The sequence below is a fragment of the Choloepus didactylus genome, chromosome 18 (assembly GCF_015220235.1).
Source record: "Choloepus didactylus isolate mChoDid1 chromosome 18, mChoDid1.pri, whole genome shotgun sequence".
Classification (NCBI taxonomy): domain Eukaryota; kingdom Metazoa; phylum Chordata; class Mammalia; order Pilosa; family Megalonychidae; genus Choloepus; species Choloepus didactylus.
Genome location: NC_051324.1, coordinates 26,626,810 through 26,646,311, shown reverse-complemented (window position 1 = coordinate 26,646,311; position 19,502 = coordinate 26,626,810). Strand labels below are relative to the sequence as shown.

General features: G+C 48.3%; 1 protein-coding gene across 9 annotated transcripts in view; it reads left to right on the top strand.

The window, feature by feature from the left end:
* Nucleotides 1-19,502, top strand: part of KSR1 (kinase suppressor of ras 1) — a 170,322-nt gene that overhangs the window by 69,222 nt on the left and 81,598 nt on the right. For all 9 annotated transcript variants that reach the window (XM_037809518.1, XM_037809510.1, XM_037809512.1 and 6 more), the window contains exon 2: nucleotides 18,493-18,633. In XM_037809518.1, the coding sequence (XP_037665446.1) occupies nucleotides 18,493-18,633 (141 nt within the window). The remainder of the gene's footprint in view (nucleotides 1-18,492; nucleotides 18,634-19,502) is intronic.

Below are 19,502 nucleotides of genomic sequence, written 5' to 3'. Positions count from 1 at the left end.
ACAATGCTTTGATAGGTAAGGAAATAAATGTAATCAGTGAAATTTTTAGTCAACTCTTGATGCTTGATTATTTTCAGAAATACCTAATTTAAAAAGAACCACATGCAGGTGGCTTGGGATTTGCCGGATAGGTGGATTCATTCCGGAACATGTCTAAAAGCAAACAAGTCAGAATGCAACTGCTTTCCAAGATAAGATATAGAAATTCTCCTGAGAATGATGGCTGGCTGATGCTGAGTGTTAACAAGCTACCTGGCCCAATGCTAGACATTTTATAGCCTCCTCCCAGGAAGGTGGGCTGTTACGCACCCATTTTACAGATAAGGAAACTGAGGCATAGAGAGGCTGAGTAACCCAAGTCCAGGCAACTAGTCGGTGGCAGGGCTGGGATTTGAACACAGATCTGATGGACTCCAGGCCCAAGCACCTGACCTTCCCTCACGGTGCCACCTCCTGCTGGCATCCCTGGGATTGCTCATAGTCACAGACTCATCTGAGCCCTTTCTCATTCCCCACTCAAGATAGTGTTGGGGACGTGAGCTCCGTTACAGACATGTCAACTGAGGTGCCCACAGCTTAGGGGGAGAATTCTGTGGTCTTCTGGCCATTGCTCATTGGAGAGGGTGGTCTTGTGCTCTCTCCCCCTCCCAGGGCTGACCGCATCTCAGCCCTGCTGCAATTCCATTCCTGGGTTCTGGGGCTGATTTCTTTATGTCACCTAAACTGCACATTTCCTTACCTTCCTTAGGAGGAGAGTTTTGGGGGCTTTAAATGGAGAAGGCCTTGGATAATTGAGTGGTCTTTGCAGGTCCCTGATATAAAGAGGTGTGGATGGCTCAAGCTGTCCCTCAGCCTCCCTTCCCTGAGGGACATCTGACATCTGCTAGGAGTGACCCCGGGTGGGTCTCAGTGTTTCAGGAGTGCTTAGTTATCAAGTTCAAGAAATTTAATACTGATACAAAGCTTACAGTCTCTAGTCCTATTTTTCCCTATGTCTCAATAATGTCCTTTGGGCCATTTCTCCTCCATTATTGTATTCCATCCAGAGTCACATATTGCATTTAATTATCGTTGTGTCTTTAGTTGCTCATTGTTTTTGTTGTTGTTATTGTTGTGTTTTAATTGTGGGAACCACATATATAACATAACCATTCCCATCTCAGCATACCGTTCAGTTGGATTACTCAGATTTACACTGCTGCAGTACCCTCGCCAACTTCCATTACTAAAGCTTTTCTCTCTCCCCAAACAGAAACCCCATGCCCCTTGTGCACCAACTCCCTATTCCCCCTGCCCCCCTCCCCGCACCCTGTACTCTAATCTCTGTCTCCATGAGCTTGCATATTCTCAGATATTTTCTTTGTAGTTACAATGGGGCTCAAGTTGAACATCCTAAATCTGTAACACTCTTGTTTGCTTAGATACCAACTTTATGTAGTTCTTGTCACAAATTGTTTGTTTATACGTTATGAGTCTAAAACCCCTGATTTCTCATCATTTCCCTATTAGATCCTCTAGGAAGTAAAAAGTGCAGTTATAAACCAAAAATGCAGTTGTACTGGCATTTATATCTATGCCTGTCATTACTCTTACTGGAGATCCTTGTTTCTTCATGTGATTGTATCTATTGTCTAGTGTCTTCTTTCAACCTGCAGAACTCCCTTTTTGGCATTTCTTGTTGGGCTGGTCTAGTGGTGATGAGCTGCCTCAGCTTTTGATAGTCTAGGAATGTCTTAATCTCTCCCTTATTTTTGAAAGAGACATCTGTCAGATATTGAATTCTTGGTTGACTTTTTTTTTGCTTTCAGCACTTTAAATATGTCATCGTACTGCCTCTGTGCCTCCCTGGTTTTGGACGAGAAATCAGCACTTAATCGTATTGAGGCTCGCTTGTATGTGATACGTTGCTTCTCTCTTCCAGCTTTCAGAATTCTCTCTTTATCTTTGGTATTTGACAGTTTGATTATAATATGACACAATATGGATCTACTTGGGTTTAACCTGTTTGAGTGTCTTGGATGTGTATATTTGTGTCCTTCGTTAAATTTGGGAAGTTTTTGGCCATTGTTTCTTTGAATATTCTCTCTGCCCCTTTCTCTCGTTTTTCTCCTCTGGGGCTCACAGTGGCATGCTTGATGGTGTACCTCAGGTTCCTCAGGCTCTGTTCGCTTTTCTTCATTCTTCTTTCTGTTCTTCAGACTGGATGATTTCAATTGTCTTGTCTTCAGGTTCATTGACTCTTTCTTCTGCCAGCTCCAATCTGCTGTTGAACCCTCTTAGGGAATTTTAAATTTCTGTTTCTGTGGTCTTTGGCTCTGTTTGGTTTCCTTTTGATAATTTTCTTCTCTCTGTTGATATTCTCCTTGTGTTCATCTGTTGTTTTTCAGATTTCCTTAATTTTCTGTCCATGTTTTTCTTTAGTTCTTTGGGCATATTTTGGGTCATTTTTTAAAAGTCTTTGTTTAATGTATTGCTGTTCCTCCTTATTGATGGTTCTTTTTGTTTGTTTGTTTGTTTTGTTTTTTTTTGTTTTTTTTTTATTAAATTCAGTTTTATTGAAATACATTCACACACCATACAATCATCCATGATATACAATCCACTGTCTACAGTATGATAACATAGTTATGCGTTCATCTCCACAATCTATCTCTGAACATTTTCCTTACATCAGAAAGAACCAGAACAAGAATAAAAAATAAAAGTGAAAAAAGAACACCCAAATCATCCCCCCATCCCACCCCATTTGTCCTTTAGTTTTTATCCCCATTCCTCCACTCATCCATACACTAGGTAAAGGGGGTGTGATCCACAAGGTCTTCACAATCACACTGTCACCCCTTGTAATCTACATTATTATATAATTGTCTTCAGGAGTCCAGACTACTGGGTTGGAGTTTGGTAGTTTCAGGTATTTACTTCTAGCTATTCCAATACATTAAAGCCTAAGAGGTGTTATCTATATAGTGCATAAGAATGTCCACCAGAGTGACCTCTCGACTCCATTTGGAATCTCTCAGCCACTGAAACTGTTTCGTCTCATTTTGCATCCCCCTTTTGGTCAAGAAGATACTCTCAGTCCCACGATGCCGGGTCCACATTCATCCCCGGGAGTCATACTCTGCGTTGCCAGGGAGATTTACACCCCTGGGAGTCGGGTCCCACATAGCGGGGAGGGCAGCGAGTTCACCTGTCGAGATGGCTCAGTTAGAGAGAGAGAGGGCCACATCTGAGCAACAAAGAGGTACTCAGGGGGAGACTCTTAGGCACCATTACATACAACTTTAGACTCTCCTTTGTGGTAATGAGCTTCATAAGGGCAAGTCCCATGCTCGAGGGCTCAGCACATCAAACCGCCAGTCCCAATGTTTGTGACAACATCAACACCAGTCCAGGTGAGGATGTCCAACACTATTGATGGTTCTTAATACTTTAATTTTCTCCTTTGCCTGGGCCATCTCTTCCTGCATCTTTGTATGTTTGTAATCTTTTGTTGAAACAATTTGATGTTTTAATTTGTGATTGCTGGAATTTAGCCTCTGAGGGGATCTACTTCTTAAGCTTATGTAACAGTCAGTGGTATGACAAAGCTTTCCTTGAATGCCAAGAGCTAACAAAAAAAAAAAAAAAAGAAAGCACTTTTCCTACTTTCCTAGTCTTTGCAAATTGACCTGAATGAATGTTCTCCTTCAGAGCTTATCCATACAATGAGTTTAGAGAATAGCACCAGGCCAAAGTGTAGCCAGCCAATGTCCCTGTTCCTTTCTGCACATGCATCTTGTCTTGGGCATGCGCTTGTGGCTCTAGGAATTCTTGCTTTATGCAGATACTAATGTCCTCTCTTTCCTAGGAAACAGTTTCCTCATGGTCCTGGGCACTACATTGTATGTCCTACAAACAGCAGTCCCTTGCCCCAGGTAGCCTACAGCATTCTGTAGGAGAGCTCTGAACCTAGCTCTCTGAGCCTGGTTCTGGGATGGTAAGTCCCTCAGGCCACCACCAGACAGATTGGGCCCAACATACATGCTCCAGTACGCTGCTTCCTCCGGACCTGGGACCAGGGACCCACACTGGGAGTGCAGGCTGGCTCTGGGCCGAGCTGGCGAGGGGTGGGAGAGGGGCCAGCCAGGACTTCATGAGATCCTACTGGTTTTAAGAATCCTTTTTTTTGATTTGGTGCTCGCACTGTTTCAGTGAGCCTTTAACTGTTTCCTCAAGCTTTGAAAAGATTTCTGCCAGTTCTTGCTGGTTGTTCAAAGCTTCTGAGAGGGGACAGAACCCTGAAGCCTCTCACTCCACCATCTTGTTCCTGGCAGGGCCGTGAGCGTCGGTTTCTCATCTCTACAAAACAGAGATGAAATATTCCTACCAGGTTTGCAGTGAGGATCAAATGAGATGATGTCTTCACAAGGTGCTCTGTAAACTGTGAAGTGCTGTGACAAAGCGTGAATCTCCACCCAAGAATCCACAAGCAACATAGTCATTCTTTCACAGCAAGAATGAACAGTCATGTCACCAGAGGGTCTTTTTGGTCTCAGGTGCTTATTTCTTTTCCTTGCTGCAAGATGGAAACTTGGCGTGGTAGTTGGATGTCAGGGATGTTGCTTGGACCTTTATTTTACAAAATGGGTTATAGAAACGTTGTAGGAGCTGTTCTCCCCTCCTGCGCATAGCTATTTGCTTCTATAACCTGTTGCATGCCTTCTTCATGGGGAGCTGCAGACACGCCAGCTGATTGACAGTTGAAATCCTTCATTTGGACACTTGCCCTCTGAGTTCCTCCCAATCACCCATCCCCATCTTCCCGTCTTCTGTCAGAGCCACAGCCTTTCCCATAATTAAGGCTACAGAGAAGGAATTAGTGTTAGCTGCATGCCTACAGCATGCCAGCTGCTGGGCATGTATCATTTTGTCTCCAGAGTGATCTCTTTGGAGGCAGATCTTTTCCCTCTAATTTGTAATAGAGGAAATAAAGGCTCGGAGGCATTCTGCCAACTGCTCATGATCCCTTAGCTCGTGGTGGATGGGGTGGGACTTGAACTTGGGTCCGTTTGACCCTAGGCCCCATGATCTTTCCGACTAAATAGGGAGATCTCTCTCTCTCTGTCTCTGTCTCTTGCTGGACACACCCAGGCTCACTCTCTTTTTTGGAGTAGTGCATATCCTACACTGCATATGGGCTGGAAAGGGTTGGAGAGGGCTAGACAGACCAGGGCTCCAGGCTGGCTGGGGAAGGCTCGGGTCTGGCCACTCCAGCAAATGGTGCCTCTCTCCAGACTCTTTCTGTCTGACCCACTCTGGGAGCTTCGGGGAAGAGCTGTAGGTGGAACTGTTGGGAGCGATGCCTTTGTCCTTGGCAAGCTCCAAGTTCCCCTCCGTGTGAGGAAGGGACACGGCTCAGAAGCGGTAAGCCACCTGGGCTGGGAGCTGCCTGGGGGCTCAGGTGCCCCCACCAGGTTGGACCTTCAGCCAAAGTTCTCCAACGGGAGTGGGGCTCCTCCCCCGCCGAAGCTGCCAGCTCTAATAAATCAAATGAATGGGGCTCTGCTTGGTTGGCTCATTGGCTAGTGAAACTCAGCCCTTTGGCTTCCTCCATTCCAGGGTGCTGGCATGCCAGAAAGTCCCTGGACAAGCAAGAAGGGAAGTCTTGTCTTTAGAGTGAAACGCTAATAAAACTTCTCTTGAATCTGTTCCCTCCTTTTCACCCACACTGCCACTAACTAAATTACCTTTTGTTCTCATCATTTGCTGAATTGCAGAGGCTTCTTAATTGATTTTCCTGTCTCTGGTTTCTCCACACCCACTTCAATCTGTCTTTCACATGGTTTCCAGAATGATGATCGTTCAGAAATGCGAATCTGATCACGTTCCTTCCTTAAGATTAGGTGCAGATGCCTTGGTGTGGCCTTTGGGACCTGCTTGCTCTGGCCCTGTCCCTTTTATGGCTCTGCTCCCCCTCACCTCCCCTGTGCCCTTTTGTCTCCAGTTACTCTATTTCCTTAAATAAAAGAAAAAATCTCCTTCATGACTGGTCTCTGCTCAGGCTGTGCCCTCTGCCTGGAGTGCCTTCCCTACCCCTTTCCCTCCATTCTGACATATAAAAATTAACTCAATTGGCTCACAGACCTAAACAAAAAACATTAAAGTATAAAGTATAAAACTTCTGGAACAAAAATAGGAGAACATCTTTGTGACTGTGGGTTTGGTAGACATTTCTTAGGACAAAAAGGCACAGACAAAAAAAGAAAAACATTGATAAATTGCACTTCTTGAATATTAAGAACTGCTCATTGAAATTTGGAAGGATTTTTGGAGGCGTGCTTTGGATCATATGTGGTCCCAAGAAGTGTGAACGCATGACTTCTTTTTCCTCTTGTAGGTTTCCTGGACGCCAACAGAAATGTTCCAAACCATTAGCCCTAGGAGGAGGTTTGAAATGGTGCAGGCTTCATAAACGTTAGCAGCAAGGACTGCTCGGTTCTAAGCAACAAAAAATGAGACCAAAGTGGCTTAGACAAATAGGCCATTATGCTTCTCCTGCAGCAAGAGATTTGGAGTTTGGTGACTTGTGTGTTGCTTCAGCAACAGACAGGCTATCGCTGTGGTTCTCTTGGCAATTCTTGGTCATTAGAAAGGTCCCAGGTGGCTGCTGCAGCTTGACCACATCTGCAGGAAGGAGGGTGGTGGGCACCAAAATTGTCCATTCACGAGGAAAGCAAATGCTTTCCCAGCAGCTCCCCTGCAGACACGTCCTTGTGCCTCTCTGGCCAGACCAGTCACATGCACCAGAGGCAAGGGAGGCTGGAAGTGGGGGTGGGATCATTCTGGTTGGCCATGCTAGGGCACCGTCCACATCAACTAAATCGGACCCTCTGAGGCTGAGGCTCACGTGCTGTAATGGGAAGGCAAGGTCGAGAACCATTGGCTCAGACCAGTTCACCACTGGCACATTGCTGCCCCAAAGAAAATAAGATCCTGTGGGCAAGGAAGGAGCCAGGAATGGATATTGGCTGGACAACTAACAGTGCCTCATGCAGCGCCCGAGAAGAGGTGGCTGTTGTTATTCCAGGAGAGTTTGCCATTGCATTGGTTGGTTGACCCCTAGTATCTCAGTCACTCATCTGCCCTTGACCCCTGCCCCTCTGCATGGCCCCTTATCCTTTTCTGTGATGGCCTGGATTTCCAGGCAAACAGTCACTCCCATAAAGGAAGACCTTTTGTCTCCCCAGCATCTGGCATAACCCCCTACACATAGCAGGTGCATTCAGATGAGAGTTTGAAATGCCTCCCTTACCCTCATCCCTCCCTTCTACAGGCTTCCAAGGGAGCAGGTGCTAAGGATAGGAAAATGGGTGAGCCCATAGGCAGAAATCCACCTGTGCCATCAGGCCTGGTCTCTGCCCCTTTTTCTAGGCCTCTGATTGGTAGTTCACGTCCAGATCCCTTCAGTGTCCAGCGTCAGGAATTCTCCGGGATTACCTCTTGTAATTGAGGGCTTGGCTGGGGAGTAAGCTGGCTCGATGGCCAGGCTCTGTGGTCATGTGGAGTAAGTGTTTGTTCTGGGAGACAGGCTGTGCAGATGAAGGATCTGGTTTGTGGGCCACACCGCGGCTGTGGCTCCTGGGTCACCTCTCCCCTTGGTTTCCCAGCAGAAGCACCGAGCGTGTGGCTGGTGTCTCGCAGGTGCTCAGGGAGTGGGCGTGACCTGCCTTCCCCTTCTTTGCCTCTCACGCTCCTCTAGCAGGTCTGTCTGGACATGTCTGGTAGCCCCACCGATGCGGGCGCCCGAGCCTGCGGACTCTGTTGCTCACGACGGCATCCCCGGTCCCTGCCACAGCACCTGGCCTTGGGAAGAAGTGCACTGATGGTTGAATGAATGAATGAATGAATGAAAGATGGACTCGGGTTCTTCTCCGTTTTCTATGTGCAGTTGTTTCAGCCCCAGAGGAGTTAACGTGATGGTGTCCCAGGGGAGGGTGTCTTGCTTTCTCATGACTAAGTCTGGTTTCCCCCTACAGTCCCCAAGGACTGCTTGGTACCAAGAACTATGGCATACTCGGGGCTTGTAGTATTGCTATGAGGCAGGAAGCAAAATTTGAAAGGCAGACCCAAGGCAGGTCATTCACTGGGTTTTCAAGGTAAAGATAGCTAGCTCTTTGAGGGACATGATTTTTTATTTCGCTCACTGTTGGTGTCTCAGGTGGGAGCTGTCTTAGGAACTTCAGGTTAGGGAAGTCCCGTCCTGTGCAAACCTTTCCTGTTTAGTCTCTGGAGCGTGAGGTGGGTTGCCAGGTGTTGCTGAGAAAACAAGGGTCCTTGGCCATCACCCTGGCCTGGCTCAAGCTCCATCTTTCCCAGGAAGTTTCATGAATTCTTCTAACCCACACCAACCTCCCCTGTCCCTGAATACTCATACTTAGTACCTATTCGGTTAGAAAATGTGATACTATCTAATGAGAGTGCTAAGTGCACAGAGGAACTTAACTAACTTTTTGGTGCTCCTGGGCAGGGCCTCCTGCACCCACCCACCAGCCCCAGCCAGGCGCTCACATCCATCCACAAGGCCAGAGAATGATCCTGTTTTGTCTGGGCCTGTGTTTGAACCTCCTCTCTGCAGCCTGTCAGGCCCCTGGAGTTGGCAGCCCCAGTGGGGCTGAGGGATGAGCGGGAAGCCCTGAGTTCCCAGCTGCAGCTGCTCTCACCCTTGGCCTTGGGAACGTCCCCACTTGTGGTCTGGGCAGACGTGTTTGTTTGTGTTTGAAGTTCCCCCACTCTGAGTTTGACGTCAGGACAGGATTGCTGGCGAGAGGCTTGGCGGGGGGATGTTCTCTGCACAAATGCACACATCTGGCAGCTTCTCAGGAGAGATGGGTGTGGGATGGACTCGGGGACGACTGGCTGGTTGTGAAACGCTAGGCTTAGGGATCCGGGTCACTTCGCCCCACTTAGGGATCCTCCTCGCTTCGCCCCACTTTCCCTGGCACTCTCTCCCACCCTGTCCCTTGCCTGCTGAGCTCAGCCCCACAGTTGCCCTGGAGAGATCTGCAAGGGCTGGGCAGGGCTGGTGCCAAGGGCCCTGCCTGGCACACTCTGGGCTGAGGGCCCTGGTCTGCCCGCCGGTGTGCAGGGCTCTTGGCTGCGTCACGACCTCCAGAAGACCGCTGTATGTTCCCAGAAATCATTTTGCAACAAGTTGGCTATGGCAGCCAGACCAGATACTTCAGCTGGCTGGGTTGGTAGGAAGTCCACAGAAGCGAACTCTAGCCTCGATGCAGGTAGGGGATGTGAGGGGAGCAGCCCTGGGGCCTGGGCAGAGCAGTTCAGAGCCAGGGAAGGAGGACCCAGGAGCCTTCCCAGTTCTCAGCGGCCTCAAGGACCACTGGAAGGAAGGCTGGAGATTTGATGACTTCCTGGAGTCTGGGATGGGGTGTTCAGGGACTCGGGACTAGCAAGGATGTCTGTGGCATCCACTTATGAGTACAGTTGGGGAAGGAGTGAGGTTCCCATAGATGTTGGTGAGCTGGAGGCAGGTGCAAAACCACACCTGTCGGCTGGAGGACTAAGTGCCGAGAGGGAGGGAATGGACGTGGTGGAGTGGCCATCCTGATGCCTTATCTTGGCCTGCTGGAGTCTCTAGTGGGATATGAGTTGGGAGGGTGGCCCCAGGCCCTGGGTTGAGAGCTGGTTTGCAGCCCTTACCTGAGGGTGTAGGGGGTGAGGTCCAGCCCAGAGGGGAGGTTATTGCAAACCAGGACCAGAAGCAGTGGCCCCAGTTGTGTGACTGGACACACCTGGAGAGTGTGGGGAAGGCTGCGGCTTTTATTCAGAGGATTTGCTGCCTGAGACAGTCTGGGCACTGCTGGATCCTGGGCTTTGGGCCCTGAAAGAAGTAGACCCCGCTCACTGCCATCCTGCTTGTGCCGGTTAGAACTGGACACAGCTGAGGGGAGAGCAGGAGTCATTACTTTGGAAGATGGCACTGTACATGGAAACCACATTGGATTGAGGTCTAAGATCTGAGTTTGAATCCCTTTATTTAAACCACATGATTTGAGAAAGTTATAAGCACTTACTGCCTCAGCTTCCTCATTTGAAAGATGCAGATACTACAGTAGACCTTTAAGTCTCATGGGCTTAGCTTAGTTGTTTGACTATTTGCGAGTGACCCTAAAAGATGAGCAGTAACTTGTCATTTTGCTGAGGCTGGTTGCAGGGTGGGGTGGGGATACCCTCCTTAGCCAGTGAATGAGCCAAGCAGGCTGCCCAGCACCCACATCATTACACAGCTTTGTGTTTCTCTACTCGATATGAAGTATACAGTCCTTCCCATCACAGATCTAGAAGGATCTGCAATGTCTTCGGTTATACTGTGGTATTTTGTGGGGGGAATGATAAGCTTCAAGGTTATTGCAGCTTTGGACATATGAATATTGGGACATCACCTTGAGCTGTCAAAGATCTATTGTATTCCTAGCTCCTGGAATTGAGAATCCAGGGGGAGAAGGTGATGGTGTATTATACAAATGGAAGAGGTAATTATTAAGGTTGATAACTGAGGATTGTCATAATTTCTATAATTGAAGGAATCCTCTGCTGTACTTGGGAATCTGGTGTCCAACTCAGCCTGCACCTGAGTTCATTCGTCTGTTTCCATTTCAACATCGTCACCTCTGTCCCATAGACTGACCCACCTGGGTGCTTGAGAGCTAAGAACTGGGCTACAAGGTTGACAAGCGTCTTGGTGTCTGGACACTTCCATAGCCCTGGATCATGGATTTGGGGTTCTACGGAGAAGGGACCTCTGTCCCAGGCCTGGCAATTTCAGGACAGAGCTGATTTGGTTTGCAAAGTCTTTTATCTGGAAAGAGACTCTCCGGTGTTTTCTGCAGAGGGATAGCCTGGGAATGGCCTACCAAGTCTTTATACCTCCTCCTCAAGGCTCTTCTTCCAGGCCGAGCAGACGTGATGCTAACAGGAGCCTATCTATTGGGCACGTTCCGTACTTGACATTGGACCAATAAGCATTTTGCGTCCATGAATCTTGCAGGGAATTCTCAGTGATGCCAGGGGGCATGTACAATTTTTTCCATTTTGCAGATGAGGAAACCGAAGTGAAGTAGGTCGTCACTGCCACACAGCTGGAACGTGATCCTGCCCGGCTTCCATGCCTGGGCTTCCCGCTAGGGGTGGTAGGCTGGCTCCTGCCAGTGGGAACAGGTGCCTGCGGTAAACAAGATGTACGTGTGGTAACCCCTGCACCCGCTGGAATGTTTGCCAGCTCACTGCCCCTGGACCGCCCGGCCAGTCCAGCACAATGGCTGGCCCTCGTCCAGCCCCTGTGGAAACCGGCAAGAGGTTTCTGCTTGGCTGACCATTTCGGCCAGCGTTGCCCTCTCTCTTGGAAGTGGGGCAGCCTCCAAGGGATGGTTGGTTCTGTGGCCCCAGATCAGCCTGGGCTATGGTTGCTCATGGCAGCCGATTCGACCAGCCTGTGAACCTTCGTGATGCACTGTGGGGGTTGGACCTTGGGCCCATGGGGGTCAGCTGTGAGGAGGTTTGGACCCAACATAAAGGAACAACGTCTGATTCGGAGAGAGCCTCCTTCCTCAGGAGCAGGTATGGTCTGAGCACCTGGAAGTTTCAGGCAGTGCAGATTTAAAAGGCCTCCCATGTTCCTGGCAACCTTATGGTTCTGGGATCTGCTTCCTTTTCCTGTGGCAGTTTCTCTCTTTGGGCAGCATGTACTCTGCCCAGTGCCACGCTCTCTGGGATGCTGACAAAACTCACCTCCACCAAAGTGATGCTGGGGGCAGCCTCTGTTTGGGAGGCCCACATCAGAGTCACGCCCAGAGCAGCTGGGGGATGGCAGATTACATTGGAGGTTGATCAGGATGCCGGATCAGGAGCCCAGATGCTGGTCTGGGCAAGCACATTCCTGGTGTTGACATAGCGCCACTCTGGCCACATCCTTTGCTGCGGAGGGTGGAGGGGAGAGCACCCTGAGGAGGGGAAGGCACGGGTTCCCTGGAGCCCACTGGATGAGCCTGGATCTCGGCCGTCGTGCAGATAAAATAAATGTACTGCCAATGTTTTCCTGAAGGCCAATGCCAGCTCTCGGGGTCTTCTTTAGCTCCATCTCTGAAATGGGCATGGCCATGCCCATGCCGTCCCTGCTGCTTAAGGAAGTCATAAGAGTGAACTGAAGGACACCCAGGGAAGTGAATCTCCCTGGCAACGTGGAATATGACTCCCGGGGAGGAATGTAGACCCGGCATCGTGGGATGGAGAACATCTTCTTGACCAAAAGGGGGATGTGAAAGGAAATGAAATAAGCTTCAGTGGCAGAGAGATTCCAAAACCAGCCGAGAGATCACTCTGGTGGGCACTCTTACGCACACTTTAGACAACCTTTTTTAGGTTCTAAAGAATTGGGGTAGCTGGTGGTGGATACCTGAAACTATTAAACTACAACCCAGAACCCATGAATCTCGAAGACAGTTGTATAAAAATGTAGCTTATGAGGGGTGACAGTGGGATTGGGAATGCCATAAGGACCAAACTCCACTTTGTCTAGTTTATGGATGGATGTGTAGAAAAGTAGGGGAAGCAAACAAACAGACAAAGGTACCCAGTGTTCTTTTTTACTTCAATTGCTCTTTTTCACTCTAATTATTATTCTTGTTATTTTTGTGTGTGTGCTAATGAAGGTGTCAGGGATTGATTTAGGTGATGAATGTACAACTATGTAATGGTACTGTAAACAATCGAAAGTACAATTTGTTTTGTATGACTGCGTGGTATGTGAATATATCTCAATAAAATGATTAAAAAAAAAAAAAAAAAAAAAAAGAGTGAACTGAAGACTTAGCTTGATAAGATACTATCTACCACCCACTGCAGCTGCCACTGAGTGAGTGCTTTCTTTGTCCCAGGCACTTTGCTGAACATTGTATAGCCATATTTTGTCACGTAAATCTTCACAACAGCTGTTTGAGATAGATCAACCCCTTTTTGCAGGTGGGGAAACTGAGGCTGGCAGGTTAAATCCCTTGGCCGTGGTCACCGCCAAAGGACTGTGGTGGCAAGGGGCTTCAAGACCAGGTCAGCCTGCGTCCAGAGTGGGAGTTCTGCATGGAGTCGCACTGCCCCTTGGGTATGGCTGGGGTCGTCAACACCCACAGAGTGGCCCTGTGTTTCTTCTGCTTGTTCCAAGCACTTTCATATACAGCCAGTCATTTGACCCCAACCTCTATAAAATCATTCCCATTTTATAGGCCATGAGATCGAGGTAAGGGAGATGTCCCCAAGACTCTAGATCTTCAAGGTCAGAACAGAGACCAGTGCCTAGGGCACTTAGTGAGCACCTGGGGTATACCTGTCTCTGGCGGCACCCACTAAATGCAGGTTGAGTTGATCTCTTCTGCCCTTTCTGAAAACCAAGCTCTGGGTCGGTCTGGGGGTGGGACACACACGAGGGAAAAGAATATGACAGGTGGGCTTTCATCCCCACCCAGCGCCCCTGTGGCAAGTTTTTATGACTCTTTCCCAATTGCTGCTGGTCTCATCACTGAAACCTCAGGTGCTTTTCTATTCTGGAAAATTTATATCCTGTGGTTTTGTGGTTAAGAGAAAATGACGCCACCAATGAGAGGTCCCCTTGCAGGCCCCTGGGGTTGGGCTGGCAGGCCCCGCTGTGGTTCGTCTGGGAACATCACCCCTTGGTGCGTCTGTGACTACAACCAACTTTCTGAAAAGTGGGAGCAGCCTTATTTTGCTCTGTTGGCGAGCTGGGAGCTTCTGAATGTTCTTCCTCCCAAAAGCTTTGCTCCCTCAGCAGAACCCAAATCTGCAGGCTTCATTTCTTCTTAAGAGCTTCCAAGTTCCGGGAATACCAGGATACCAGACTCAAGGGAGCCACATGTCCTGAGTGTCTTCCCCTCTGCTTTTCTCAGGCCCAGCCAGCAAGTTCCACAGACTGTCAACTGGGAATCACTTCAAATTCTGCACAGTCTTACCACTTGGTCCTGCTTTGGGCTATCTAGTGGGGATCTTTAACAGCCTTTAAAGAAAGGAAAACTGCTCACCCCTCTTTCTGGGAACTCACACTGGTTTTTGAGTTTCTCAGACTCCCAACACATCATTTGCCCATGGGTGTTTGTTTTCCACTCTCCTTTTGTAAAACACGTGAGCCCATTGGGACTACAGAATGTCTGTGTGTCCCTTTGTTCATTCATTCAACAAAGATTTTAAAATAGCAAACCATGTGCCCAGTGTCACTGGGGATCCAGTGGTGGCCAAGAAAGCAGAGCAGGCCCCTGGCCTCAGGAGTTTACAGTTTAAAGAGGGAAGCAGATGAGGAAAAGTAGAATTGGGATATGTGATCTGATGGAGGCGAAGAATAGGATGCTGTGGATGGATGGAGGCGGAGGGGGCTAGAGGCTTGGGGAAGGCTTCTGGAGTAAGGGATGTCTAAGCTGAGCCGTGGGGTCAGAGAGGTCACGGGTAAGAGCATTCCTGGCAGAGGGAGTGAAAGCCTTGAGGCTGGAAAGGGCTTGATGTCGGAGGGGGCAGGCCAAATGCTGGCTCAGGCAGAGCTAGGTTGGCTAATCTTAACATTGGCCTGCGATGGCCAAAGTCTCATGCAGAATGGACATGTTATTAATCAGCTCCCAGAGGTATGGCCCTTGAAACCCTTGTGTCAGTGACAGATGGTCTTCGTCTCGCTACTGTTAGTGCCAGCAGTCTGACCTTTCCAGTTACTGTGCAAGAGAGTGGAGAGTTATTTGATTTATTGCCCTGTCTTTGGTCAGCCCTTCGAAAGCTGTGGTTTGAGAGCAGTTTGGAGTGGAGGGAAGGACTGGCTGCAAGAAACGTTTTAACATGTGGGTAAGGCTCACCGTTTCCTTCTCTTCTTCAGACATTTCTGAGCATGTTGTTTGCCAGGTACAGTAATGTGTGTGGGGGACAATAACGAATGAGGTGGACCTGGGCCTGCCCTGATGGGAAATGGGGACCATACTGTAGCCCAGCCCTCTTAAAGACCTGTCGGCTATGTCATCTGTCTTACGGACGAGCGAACCGAGTCGCAAGATCACACAAGTAGAAAATTAGAATCTAGATTTGAACTCAGATCTGCCCAACTCCGAAGTCTGTGTGTGCTCTGTCCAGTGCCCTGGGATCACGATCAGCACAAAAGTTTGAAGAACAGGCCCACAGTGATCAGGACTGCTACAGAGGCACAAACAGAGGAAAAGGGTGGTGGTGCAGTGGTCATTTTAACTAGGGAGGCCTGGGAAGTCTGGCCAAGGCCAAGGACAGTGGGACTTCGGTGAAGAGGTGGGCCTTCTTGCCAGAGCTAACAATTTCTCTGTGCCAGGGGAGGAAAGTACAGGAAGTAGTGGAGGAATAGCAAGTAGGTGAGTGTATGCTTGGAGGGCAGGGTAGGGCCAGGGTGGGGTGGAATGGAGATGAGCCTGAAAAAGGAGGTGGGGGCCCTGATTTTGGAATTTGCCTCTGGTCACACTGGGAGAGAGGGTGATTAGAGTGGGGTGAGCCTGGAGTTGGGACCTGAGTACCTCTCCTTAGCCCTGTAGGATTAAAGTGACACTTGTATCTTCCAGTTTATGAGCTCCATGGTCTGAAGATGTTTGCAGGGGCTTAGGTGCCATCAGAGAACAGTAGGTGCACTTGTGCGGCGACTCACATTTGCAAGCCTCAACAGGGTGTTCGATTAGCAATGTCTGCTTGGAGTTGTGAGCTTCTGCAGGGAATGTTTGATTAGCAATGTCTGCTCTGGGTACCTGAGTGGTATGTGGTGGAGGAGTACTATGGGTTTGCCTCTCTGCCAGTGTTTTCAGTGCTCCTTTTCTAGCGATTGTCCCCCCTTGCCACCAAGCCCCCGGCACCCTGAAGAAAGCAGGACTTAGAGCTCAGGGCTGCACCAGAGGGCCTGGGCCTCAGAGCAGGCTAAATCTGGATCTGGCAGATTGTTCCTGAGACTGCAACTAGTTTCCAAGGGAAATTCCAGAAAGGCTGGCAAGGAAGCAGTGGTTTTGTTGTCATTCTGGGTCTTATTTCTTGCCTCACATCACTCTAGACATGGGGGGTTCTTTACCAAGGTCTGTGGATAGAATTCAGGAGGTCCATTAACTTGGATGGGAAAAAATCACATCTTTATTTTCATTAACCTTCACAGTGACGGTTTTAGCATGTTGTTCCATTTTGAATGTAGGCAATGAACCACAGTCATCTCAGCAGGTATCTTACTTGGTCGCCAACAGGAATCAGAGCTGTTTTCTATCACATTACAGTTGTGGAGATAGCTGAAAAAGTAGTTTACACTTGTCATGACTTCAAAATTATGGTAGTTTTAAACTCACTGCTAGATCTTATTGCTTAATGCTTCAATAAAGAAGCTTTTATTACTCTATCACAATTTTAAATATATCGATAATGTATTTAAATATAATTGATTTCTTTTGTTATCCAACATATTTTATTTTATGCATTTAAAGGCATTACTCTTAGAAAGGACTCACAGGCCTCCCCATTGCTAAAGGGGTCTGTGGCCCTCAAATGGTTACGAACTCCTGTTCTAATTGGAAATTGGGACCTTCTGAAAATATTTGATATCAAGAATTATTAATGATTTTTTAGTATTGTGACTATGTTAACAAAAAGTCCTTATCTTTTAGAGAAATATCCTGAGACATTTATATATAGGAAAAAAAAGAATTTATTAACAAAAAGCATCCTTTGAGGTGCAGCAAAACGTGGGAAATGGCACCAAATGGCAGGGTTCGAGTAGGAGATTTTGAAGGGGGTGCTTGCCTTTTAGGGAAGCATGAAAATCAACAATATGAGGCCACTAGTGTCTCATCAACATCCTGGAAGTCCTTACTATGTCCCTGGGTCACTTGCCCCCAGCAGAGATGCCCGGCTCCTCTGTCAACCTCAGGGGTTCAGCTCATTTCCTGCTGGAGTCGGCTCAGCCAGCCTTGGTTGAAATGCCATCACCCTTCCTTTTTGTTTTGTTTTTTTTTCTGATTTTTTTTTCTTTTGTAATGCAACTTTATTGGTATATATTCACACACCATACAACCCTTCCAAAGTATATAATCAGTGGCTCACAGTATCTTCACATAGTTGTGCATTCATCACCACAATCAATTTTAGAACATTTTCATTATTCCAGGAAAAAAGAAAAAAGAAAAGCATAGCAAAAAAAAAAAAAAAAAAGGGAAGAAACATCCCATTCCCCTTATCCCCTTCCATCATTGACCCTAGCCTTGGTGTGGTACATTTGTTACTATTGACGAAAGAATATTAAGATATTACTGTTAACTACAGTCCATAGTTTTCAATCGGTGCTTTTTTCCCCATATACCACTCTATTATTAACTTCTTATAACAGTGGCATGCATTTGTTCTTGTTCATGAGGAATGTTTTTATATTTGTTCTGATAATCACAGTCATCATCCACCACAAGATTTATTGAGTTACGGAGTCCCATGTTTTAACCTCTGGCTTTCCTGCCCTTCTTTTTAATCAGCCCTTGCCATGCCCCTTCCACACCTGCCTTCCTCAGTACAGACCAGGCACCTGGCCACAGTTTGGTGTTGATCAAAAAGAACGCCAGGCTGGCTTAGGCTAGGCTGTCCTTATAGTCAAGTTTAAACTTATTTTATTTGCAGTTGTAGTCTTTTAAGTCTTCTGAAAGCTTTAGATATCCTACCCCTGGAAAATGCACAGACTCAGACGCCTACGTTTGCACACCTTTCTGGGTATGGATCCCCAAAAACCTGATCCAGGACTCAGACTGGGTCCTGACCCCAAACTGCTCCAGCTCAACAGCCCACACTTGTGGCTCACCGTGTGCCAGGCCTGTGCTGAGCGCTTCACGAGGATTTTCTGATTTAATCCTCTCAATCTCCTCGAGGCAGGGAGGGTCTACCATTATCCCCATTTTTGGAGGAGGCAGCTGAAGTTTTCCGGAGGGGTATGTAACTTGTCCAAGGTCACAGAGCTAGTGTGTGACTGAGCCCCTAGGTCCCACCCCAGGTAGTCTGATCCTCGGCTAGAAGCAACCTAGGTGGAAGGTAACCCTTCGTTCCCAAACCCCCGTCTTCTACTTGGTCAGTAGCAGCCCCTCCCCACCTAGGCAGGAAGCCCTTCTATTTGAACTCTGTTCTCTGCTCAGAAGGGACTGCTCATTTACTCACTGAGGGCGTGGCAGTGTCAGCTAGACTTGGGGTGCAGTAAGGGGCTCTCAGGGGTATCCAGGCTTCCTGACGGCTCTCCCAGACCCTTCTCCTCCAACTCCCCGTTTCCTGCTTCACTGCTCTCTGAGTGGCAGCGAAGGGGAATCCAGCAGGCACCTTCCTTTCATGATGCAGCTGGCGTCTGGTTGAGCACCCCTGTAGCATGCTTGGGGCAGCCACACGCACATGCAATGAATGAACTCAGCCTTTTCCTTCCTGGATTTCCTGCAGGCGAAGCTGGTCCGGTACATTTGCAAGCAGCGTCAGTGCAAGCTGAGCGTGGCTCCCGGCGAGAGGCCCTCGGAGCTCAACAGCTACCCCCGCTTCAGCGACTGGCTGTACACCTTCAACGTGAGGCCGGAGGTGGTGCGGGTACGTGCGCCGGGGCTCAGGCCAGCGTGTGGGGCAGGCACGGCCAAGGCCATTTGGGGTGGTGGTGGGGAGAGCGGTCAATGAATCAGGAAGCAAAGAGACCATACACAACTCCAAGGGCTAATGTACCCCTGGCTAAGCCTGAGGGGTGATGGTCTCCACTGCAGGGTGGGGGGGGGGGGGGAGGGAAGGGGCATGGGGGAGCAGCAGCAGCCAGAAGGGACCCAGGATAACTGTGGCTCCAGCGAGTGCCCTGGGTGCTATTGCCTTATAAGTCTGGGCAGCCTGACCACGCCCTCCATTCATTCGTCCTTCAAAACGGGCCAGCATTTCTGGAAGCATCGCTGTGTGACAGACTGTGCTAAAGGCTTTATATGGTAATCTCACAAGCTCCTAGGAGGGAGTTACTATCATTATTGCCATTGTCTACTTGAAGAAATTAAAGCACAGAGTGGTTAAGTAACTTGTTTAAAATCACACAGCTAGTAAGTGGTTTTGGACACAGCAGTCTGAGTTTAGTTTTCTCTTCTAACTGCTATAAGTATACTGTTTGCCCTCTTCCCACCACCATCCTACCCACCCACCCACCAGCTACCAATCAGTATCATAAGGAGAGCATGGTCTATGTCAGAGAATAGGGACACAGGACAGCTCTTGTGGAGTGGCAACAAACCTAAGCCTGGCAGGCCTGGTTCACCCAGTCAGGTTTTAAAAATCTCACTTCTGTTCTCAAATATAAAGAACAGAATGAACTAATCATATATAGACACTTTGGAAAATAGAGAAATAGAAGGGAAAAAAATCACACTCATATCCCTACCACTCAGAAAAAATTCGTGATCAGTAAGATTTTAATATATTTCCTTCAA